This window comes from Schistosoma haematobium, chromosome ZW, assembly GCF_000699445.3.
Source record: "Schistosoma haematobium chromosome ZW, whole genome shotgun sequence".
Taxonomy (NCBI): domain Eukaryota; kingdom Metazoa; phylum Platyhelminthes; class Trematoda; order Strigeidida; family Schistosomatidae; genus Schistosoma; species Schistosoma haematobium.
Window position 1 is genome coordinate 27,259,783 of NC_067195.1, and position 10,263 is coordinate 27,270,045.

At 37.9% G+C, this 10,263-nt stretch overlaps 1 protein-coding gene across 1 annotated transcript; it reads right to left on the minus strand.

Moving 5' to 3' along the window:
* Nucleotides 1–666: 666 nt before the first annotated feature.
* MS3_00003158 (uncharacterized protein) lies at nt 667–10,039 on the minus strand. Its single transcript, XM_051210878.1, has 6 exons — nt 9,954–10,039; nt 8,577–9,223; nt 8,463–8,538; nt 8,269–8,426; nt 4,285–4,475; nt 667–973 (listed from the first exon to the last, which is right to left on the minus strand). The coding sequence occupies exons 2-6, from the start codon at nt 9,216–9,218 to the stop codon at nt 814–816; spliced, it is 1,227 nt and encodes a 408-aa protein (XP_051070895.1). The 5' UTR covers nt 9,219–9,223; nt 9,954–10,039; the 3' UTR covers nt 667–813.
* Between the last annotated feature and the right edge of the window lie 224 nt (nt 10,040–10,263).

The window sequence follows — 10,263 nt, forward strand, 5'->3', positions numbered from 1 at the left end:
TAATTCAAAATTCTTTTTGATTGTTTCAATGGTTACATACATGCAACCAAAACTACATATCAGAAAAACTCTGATAGTTAATTCATGAATATTAGAGTATCTTTTGGACAGATCCCGGCAAATTGAGAAGGGGAAAATTTGTGCCAATCCTAATTAAAATAAACGAAAGTTTCTCAATAGTGGAGACATATTTACATTGTTTCATTGCAAATAATGAACCCCCGGCTGATTAATGCTTATTTGCTTTTCCATTATTTACTATTTTAGTTTGGAGTGTGGTATCTTACACAAAACCATTGTATACAGGCTTACACCATATTCTAGTTGGTTAAACTATTAGATATTAATGCGATTGGGAAATTTGATACACCAAGCAAAACTAACAGCTAAATAATTTCGAAATTTGATAAATAAATCCTATTTCTATAAACCAGATGAGAACATTTCTTAGGCAACAGGTAATTCGTTCAGTTACTTCATTTTAGTATATACATTACACATAATTTGAATATATGCATTGCTTACTGGACAAGTGAAAATTTACAGCTAGTTTTATTTTCAGTATATTCGCATGGAGCTTTGATTGCTCCGAGGCTCCTGATGTAGGGCTTGTTGGACAAGGGCTTCAAATAGAACCTGTTCTTAAAAGAGCATTTGCTAATGATAGTCTCAATGAAAAATAGCTGGCCAAGACATAACAATTACAGAATGTAAATTAATCTCAGCTTGAAAGGTGATACCATAACAATTAAATATTTATCATAAGTATTTATTTTATGTAAACAAAAAGGTAGTCAACAGTACAAAAAAGGGTTATGTTGCATTTAGTTCTGGATCTGTAAATCCTAATTGCTTGGATTCGAGATTTGTTCCGGTTGGTACTCGTTGTAATGCTGCGACAGTACAACTTTTCAAATTACATAGTTCTTCAATAACCGCTTTTTCACCAATAACACATCCTTGAATAGTACAACTAGGAAAAAGTAAAATGCCAATTAAAGTAGAGGAAAATAAAAGATTAGACAGTCATTAGATTAAAAGACGTAAAAGAAGCATATTTCAATCTGTAGTTCATGTTGACTAACTGCCTGGCTTAATATAATAACAAACAGATATCATAATTTCAAATAAAAGAAGCATCAAAAAAGTTAGGTGAAAGGACTTAAGGAAGTCAAAATTATGTTGAAGAATTAAGATATATGTGCTACTAACATTTAGTTTTGACCACATTACACAAAACTTTCAATCATTAATATTACCATTTCTTAGGAAAAGCTGAAAGATCTCATAGGCTTAACAAACCGCAGTCGATGGTAACCTATTTGTTCTTATAAAGGATGAACTACTAGATGATTTAACAACCTCAAGTGGTCTCTCTCAAAATTCTCCACCCAACTCTGTCCTCGACAACCCTTTCCAGTTGTCATTCATCCTTATCATATCTGCTTCCGTTTTCCGACGTAGTGTGTTCTTTAGTATTCCTCTTTTCCGTTTCCATTCAGGACTAAAAGTTGTGGGGCTGCTGACCCCATGCCCAACCATCCTTCTTTGCTGGGGTTCGAAACCGGCAGTGACCGTGGTAGAGCTATAGGCGGAGTTGCGCCTGAAAGCAGAGCTAGCGTATTAGGGGATCATTAGTTAATGATAGAAACATAGAGTACTAAGTAAATTTGAGACCGACTGAGATGATTGATACATGTGTCCAACCACAACTATCTCAATGCTGGTTGGCATAGAAGTAGGTTGGAAGAAAGCCAGGGGTATTCGAACCAAGAACTTGAATCAGTGTATGAAGCTGTTGATTGTCGGTTTGAGTAATGTTGACAGATGAAGATTATATTTGAGTTCCATGCCATAAAACTTATCTAAGGTTAGATATCTTAGGAAACATGGGTCAAAATCAATCATCGTGGTGCGCTCACTCTTTATTCTAGATCTTAAGTTCTATTGTTTTTCTATATCTTTTATTTTAAGCTCATTCAATTTTTCAAACCATATAGTGTACATTCAATCACCGATTTCACTATCTTTAAATATAATTTTTAATTAATTAATCTATTTGAACACATAAATATTGGAACAAAGGGGCACCGAATGTGTATGCGCCACACAAGTCGCTTGATTTGTTTGTGGGCTGTGATACTGCCCGGGTACCCAGACCGGAGGAGGTGGTTGTCCTAGAGGCCCACACCCGGATCCTTCGACCTAATAATCTGATGCACAAGGCAGTGAAGCAACGTCAGGAGATGCAGTAGTCCCATGGTAGCCGGTGACCAATAATTGGTTCATACGCCATTTGTTCCCTCAGGATCCTGGTTCCCATGAGCATGAATGGTTTGGAGTCAGGGTTTCCCAACTCCTGTAGATGGATCCTCCACGTTCAACGACCCGGTTAAGGCGCTTGATATTCGCTTGTCGTCCTCTCAATTTCGTAAATAACACCCCCGCCGCGAGAAGGCAGTGAGTAAGACTTCCCTGGCAGTTGCTGTATGCATGTGGCCATGTGAGAACATTTCGAGAAAGAGAGCGGTCTCTCCCCACCCTCAGTCGTACCAGTGCATTTGGGGTATGTACCAAGGCATTTTTATTAATGGATTAGACAGTTATACAAACTTTACAATTCATAGGACACTGATTTCAAAACTTAAAAATGTACTTTCATGCAACCTCTGAGCCATGTCTTGTGTAATCAGTTTGAAAGTCTTTGTATATAAAGTGGTGGCCCAATGTTCCTTGATACTTTATCAAATAATCGGGGTTATTTTTTGTCTATTTAAAAGGATATACACCTAGCAAATATTTTTATCCGACCAATCTAAAAACTGTCCCAATTACACAATCATAGGATATGAAGACATTATTCACCCTCTTTTATTCCTACTCTGTCTACACTTATTTTTTCGATTTATAGTTTAGACACTATATTAGTCAAACTGATTCCTCTGTGATTGTCACAAGAGGACTTTTGTCCTTTCTTATAGACTGGCACAATCAGTGATTGAGACCAGTCAGATGGGATTACGTCCAGTTCCCAAATTCTACCTAAGACCTTAGTCAATCTCACTGCTAATACTGAACCACCATCCCTAAAAATCTCAGGAGTAAGCCTGTCAGAGCCTGCTGCTCTCCCTCGCTTCAGATTTCCTATGGCTTTTTCAACTTCGTAAAGAGTTGGAGGACTTATATTAACTTGCCATTCAGGTTGACTACCGATCGTGGGAAACCGAAGTGTGGCTGAAGGCCAGTTGAACTGATCCATAAAGTGTTCTGCCCATCGGTCCAATCTCCTGGATTGAGAATGTATAATATGTCCATCTTTCTCTGAGAGTGTTTCGCTAACAGTCGGTTTCCTAATACCGGTTTCCTTAACAAGTCTGAACAATTGTCTGCTATTTCCTATTGCCGCCGCCTTTCCATCTCTCTTGCTTTCGCTACCCACCAGTGTTCGCGATCATTGCGTAGGCTTCTTGTCAGCCTGCGCTTAAGCTGACTCTGCTCTTCATCATGTTGAGAGCCAGATGGAATTAGTTTTCGAGCATCTACCAGTGCGGTAGATGCTGCTGAGATCCAGTGTTTCTTCCTAACCTTATGGTTCACTTTACTAGAAAATATCACTGCTGTTTCCACAGCTTTTCGGATATCATTCCAAGCTGCCTCGGGGTGGGTATCACATACATGGCTGCCTAACTGTTTTTCTAGTTGTTCCTGAAATATATTCTTAGCTTGACTATCATTAAGCAGGACCATAAGAGGTTTCCTTGCAGTGTCTTTCCTACGTCCAGTAAGACGCAGACAGATACGCGCTCGTACTAGAGCATGATCTGAATCTAAGCATGTGCTCCAGAATGAGCGACAGTCTTCTATAGAGCCCCTCCATCGGTGGCTGATAGCGATGTGATCTATTTGGGTTATTATTCTCTCTTTTATTCCCTTCCCCTTAAATTCTCATTGTTTTGTGTGGCGCATATATATTTGGCGCATTCTTGTACCAACATTTATATGTTCAAATAAATAAAAGAATGTCATTAAACGTGAACTAAACCAAATAATATCAAAAGATTCAGCACACTCGTAATATAAAATTACTCAGGTGATTTTCTAGGATTCAGGAGACTTTAGAAGTATTACAGAGGTAAACTAAAATTAGTATTAAACTCCAGTGCACAATTCTTACAGAAATACAAAGTCATGTGTACCTGTAAAAATGTAAATGAGCTGATAATTTAAAAAAACTCAATATCAGCATATATTACAAAGCAGGTGAGTTGAAAGGTGACTACTTACTTGTCCCTAATCTCTACATTTGAAAGAAGAACGGAGTTTAAGATTCGTACATCAGCACCGATTTTGCATGAAGAACCCACAAAACTTGAGCGCATAAATGCTTTTTTGTGCACTGTACAATTTTCTTGGATAACATTAAATTCCTTTCCTGACTGTTGAGATCCAGTGTGAATGCAGGATTTCTGGATAATCTGTAAAAAGCACGAAGTGACTGAATACTCAGTTGACTTATAAAAAAGACCAAAAAAAGTCAAATGTCTTTCAACCTTGTTTTAAAAGATGCATTCCAATACATAAATTGATAGAAAGAACCGGATTCATAAGACAATATTAAGATTTTTGATGAATATAGTACAAATACAAGTGTGGTTGATTCTAAAGATATTATAGCATGGTTTTATGGTCAACATCCATGTAACTAAAAACAAACAAATAGATGCATGTTATCTGGATGAGACCCATTAGTCTAAGATGTTAAACTCGCAACAGTCCAGAGAGAAAAAATCCACTAAAGCAAACAAGAAAACTGAATTAGGGAATGAAACAAATTCTCACAATACACTATTCATAACTATTTTTTTGAATCCTCCACATGAGTATATAAAATGAAGTCTACACAAAAGTAAGCATTCGAAATAAATGACAATCAAAACAGGACTAATGATCAGTTATTAGGGTGTCGTTCCAGTGTTACACTTTGAATTACATCCTCAACGACACCAAGTTGTTTACAGACAAGTATATTGATGGAAACCTATAAATGTAACAGTTAACATTGGTATATAGTTTGTTAATTATCCCTAAACTACACACTATCCGCCATCATTTCTCAAACTCGAGCAAATTGTGATGTCAATAGCAATCCAGTATGAGACAACGAAATTCTGAAATCATACTAATAAGTTATACTATGATATTAACAGCAGGGCAAGACAACACATTATATGAAGCACTAAAGTCGGACATTAAGATAACTGCAAACATGCTCCACGTTCTCTTCAGGTAGACTTGGGGTGAAGAACAAGTGCCACCAACAGACTGGAAAGAAGGATATCTCATCAAGATACCAAAAAGACGAGATCTGAGCAAAAGTGAGAACTACAGAGGCATCACACTACTATCGGTACCAGGAAACGTTCTCAACAGTGCCGCTGGACCAGATGAAAGATTCAGTAGACACCCGACTTCCAGATCAACAGACTGGATTCCGTAGGGATCGGTCGTGCACAGACCAAATCGCGACACTAACGATCATCGTTGAGCAATCAATTGAATGGAACTCGTCACTATACATCAACTTCCTTAACTATGAGAAGCTATTTGACAGCATGGATAGGAGAACCTTATGGACTCTTTTTTGACACTATGGTGTAGCTGAGATTTTCAAGGTCGTACGGAATTCTTGCGATGGACTACACTGCAAAGTCTTGGATGGTTGGTTGCTAACAGACATATACTAAGTAAAGACCGGTGTCAGACAGAGTTGCTTACCCTCGCGTTTCCTCTTTCTCCTGGTGGTCGACTGGATTATGAAGACCTACACATCTGAGGGGAAGCACGCAATTCAATGGACAGTTCAAAACCAATTAGACGATTTGGTCTTCGCAGATGACCTAACCCTCCTATTCCATACACACGAACTAGTGTAGAAGCAGCCTCTGCATCAGTAGGCCTCAGTATACACAAGGGAAGAAGTAAGGTCCTCAAATACAACAAGGAGAACACCAACCCAATCACATTTGATGGAGAAACTCTGGAAGATGTGGAATCTTTCACGTACCTGGGAAGCATCATTGATGAACAAGGAGGATCCGATGCAGACGTGAAGACAAGGATTGGCAAAGCAAGAACAGCATTCCTACAGCTGAAGAACATATGGAACTCAAAACAACTGTCAACCAATATCAAAGTCAGAATCCTCAATACGAACGTCAAGACAGTTCTACCGTACGGAGCTGGAACTTGTAGAACTACCACAAACATAATCAAAAATGTACAAGTATTTATAAACAATTGTTTATGCAAGACACTCAATGTGCGTTGGTTGGATATCAACCTGAATTTTACTGGATGGACAAAAGGAATTATTGGACGTTTCCTCGAAGCACAGCTCAATGATGTAGAGGTTAAAAGTGCATTTCGGGGCCAAATAACTAGTCATGAAGTTAATGTTCATCCAGAAGAGGTCTGGGATCACATGCATACATCTGGGGATACATTAGTAACATCATTCAGTAAATTAAAACAGGTAGTTAGAAATGACGTGTAGATTTTAGTAGTATTCGCCGAATTTGAAAGTGCTCGTAAATCCATTCCATCTAATTCTAAACATGACAGAAGAGAAGACAACTTAATCGTAAACTGACAAAAGGCCTAAGAAATGATTGTGATCACCGAAATTGAAAGAGATGGGAAAGTTATCAGTGGTAAAAACACTAGACATCTATTCAGACTTTTTGAAGAATCAGGTACAGAAAAGTCTTCTGTTAGTGAGACTATCTCCGAAAAGATGGAACTATGATTCACTCAGCTAAAGCGAATGATAGTTGAGACATTTTAACGAATACCTAAACTGGCCTTCACTTGCTCTCTAGTTGCCCGATATACCCAAACAACCTGAATGAAAGTCTTTAGGTGTCGCATGTAATACTCCCTAATCATCATTTTTCATCTACTGGACAGGACTATATTCGGTTGTCAGTATAAAAATTGAGGAACTTCCTCTTAGCTAGAACATTGTCGTGCCGTTCTTATAACTTCTGTGTTTATACAAATAGACAGAAATTATTCACGCCACCTGGAAAACATATCTAATAGAATAAGGGCATAATATTTACAAAATTCTGTAATAAACAGCCTGACCATTTTTTCAGGGGTGATGCTGATCTACCAAGAAGTCCCTGTGATAGGCTTATTTTAAATTCACCAACATAACTTGGACATTTGGCAGCTAGTTAATATATGTCCCCATTCAGCTTAGACACTAACAAATGAGTCAGCCGTTTCGTTATTTTAAATCTTACATGTCCCATGTGTAAATTACCCGAAAATGCTTTTACGTAATGTTGGTGGTATCGGTGTATGGTTATACATACATGTTAGTTCATCTAAAGTCACGGACACCCGATTTCTTCACTGACAAAGTCAGGGAAATTTTCTACCAGTTCCTTTATTTCAACCCTCAAAAGTTCTCAACACTTTACAGAAATGTTTCTCCATTCATTTCTATACACAACGCAGGTAATGGTCCCATGGCAACTTGAACCGATGGAACATACGTAGAGTTGTACGTTGCGTTTGACTGACTGACTGTTCTTCTAGGTGGCCGATAAGGTTACAGTTGTCTCATCCACCAAGACGTTCTCTGAAGATCAACCAGTAGCATGGCATTTATCAAACTTTCATACCCACTTAATGTAACCTGTCCTTTCGGAATTATGACAAATGGAACTACGGAATAGAAACGCGAATTCAACTCACTACATGATATGGAGCCGTTCGGCCTGTTAGTAATCGACCTTCAGTGCGCGTGTACCAGTTTTACTGTGTGACGATACACGTGTTATCCAAAACACAATAAACTGATAACTGGTGTCCATAAATACGGCAATTACTATCGACCTATGAAGTCAAAAACGATGCAAGACAGCTAGACATCTGTATCTGCACCCGTCCTATATGGTGAACCGTTAGGACTAGTTGAAAGGTCTGTGTATCTGGGTAGCAGTGTGTGATATTTGTGGAGTGGGAGATGAAATCAAGCCAAGTATAGGAGAAACCAGAGAGTAATCCCAATCCAGGTCAAATTTGGCACCATCGTGATACCTGCTTGGTTGTAAGATTTCGAGTTTACAACGGTTCAATCAATTCTCTATTATCGCCAGCTCAGTATTTAGCCAAGCGTTTTACTGAACATATTTACAAACATAGATACTGGTGGGAACAACTAAAAACGAATCTTTTTAAAAATGTATGGTTACTAACCAAGCGATTTGTTTCAGCATATATCAACGGATCCTCAAATTTGACTGAAATGATTTTGTCATGATGTTCATGAATGCAAGTTCCACCTGTTTGATAGCATTCAAGGTAATTCTTTATGTTGTTAATCACGAATTTTTCATCAGGCTCTCCGTTAGTTTCTAGTGTTTATCGAACAATTGTAATGCTAAGTTTACCTTGATTTGCCTCCGGAGGTTCGGACCAAACATATTGCCAAATAGACTTTTTACGGTGAGTTATATCTTCCCCTAGCTTAGAAATACAATAAAAAAATGGTAGTCTCAGTTTACCTTAGCAATGTGATCCAAAGCTGTCCTGGAAACCAAATACAATCCGCAATCTCTAAGATCTGAACGACATAAGATAGTCTGTTGAGAGCTAAGAGTTTTAGGAAGTTTAGATTGCTTTTTTATATCACATGCGGGCACATAGCTAATTAGGGTACTGCCATCATTTGTAGTTACGGTTAATTCGCTGGGAATAGACTTGAGAAGTTTGCTTTCTGTCGTAGGGAGAGTTGAAAATACGGTCACCACTGAAGCCTTTTTCCTGATCATTGTCAGAAATATGTCCCGTAAATCGATTTCACTGACAACGGTATTGGAATAAGTTATAAAAAGATAGTTGGATGTTATTGAAGAGCGGATTCTCTGTAGCGTTTCGGATAAAGAGTAGAAGTTAGGAAGTTCGCGAAAGTTAACTTTCATATAACCAGGCCAAAGTTGACGATTTTCATTTAAATAATTCGTTAGACGTATTGTCTGTGCTTTGTTGTGGACTATTGTTACGTCAGATATTTCACTCAGAATAAAAATACTCATCAATCTGCTGAGGACAGTCTCGTTTCCCAGAGGGAGTAAAGAAGCAGAACCTTGTACAGTTAATTGCTCCAGCTCAGGAGATTCTGCGTTGCATATTATTAGTGCTTGCATTACTTCTAAAGCAAAATAACAGGCATAGAGTTTAGAGGAACATTAAAAACGACACGTGGTATAATGCTAGTGGCAATAAGTCATAAGTTCGCGACATGTCTCAAACATCCCAGGTTATTATTCTAGTTAAAAAAGGGGATGAAAGTGAATATGTTGTTGTTCGGGTGGGAAAATACGTGAAATGCACGTTTACCAATTGACTTCCAGATTGAACAAGTGGTTTTTAAAGTCTTATATTTGCATTATTTCGTTTTGTATCCGTCAACTATTATACTCAAAATGTATTTTAAGAAATTGGTTGACAATGACTGTACTTTAAAAGCTGTACTCGTGCTTAATTGTCTTGAGGGCCATCAGTTACTTTTGGCGAGAGATAATTAAACAGTTTCTATCTGCCAGTAAGTAGTTTTATCATTAGATAGTGTCCGAAGATTCCAGCGCTAACCCAACTTCAAAAATCGGCTAGATTTTGGTAATATCAGTATTATATACCGACAGATATTGGGATGAGTAACTCGGACGACCATGCGACAAAAATATCACTGAATATCTAGAGCAAACGGTAGTACAAGGTTAGTAATCACCAGTATTTTGAGAGCTCGAAATCTGACAATGAGCCTCATGAGCTTATTATACCACTTAAGTTCTGATATTTCGAAGTCCTTACAACAAAAAGGTATTCAGAGTTGTTAGATCAGACCTAAGCCAAACATACAAAGTAACTGAAATACTCACAAGATTTGTCAGGAAGACTACAAGCAACTATCAGTTGAAAATCGCGCCATATCGTTATTCGGCCTTAACCTTGACTGCCAGTTTCGTACTGCTACATTAATTACTTTTGTTTCTCCTTATCTCCTATTTTGTTTGCCTGAACTTTCGCTTTTCATACATGAGCGTATTTACAATTATATTTGTAATTAGAATTTAGAAATGTATAGCACTAATACATAACGTATTTCTGCCGGTCTTCGTCATCTGATTGCAGAATCCAAACTTATCAAAAGGACTGACTGTTCTAAATCGTAAGGGAACCTGATAGAGA

What these genes read in the sequence shown, in the direction of transcription:
- MS3_00003158 (XM_051210878.1), bottom strand. Translation starts at nt 9,218, where the DNA reads ATGCAAGCACTAATAATATGCAACGCAGAATCTCCTGAGCTGGAGCAA. An exon ending in CTTTGGATCACATTGCTAAG is followed by an intron (nt 8,539 to 8,576) that starts GTAAACTGAGAC and finishes TGTATTTCTAAG; the next exon opens with CTAGGGGAAGATATAACTCA. An exon ending in ATGCTGAAACAAATCGCTTG is followed by an intron (nt 4,476 to 8,268) that starts GTTAGTAACCAT and finishes TGCTTTTTACAG; the next exon opens with ATTATCCAGAAATCCTGCAT.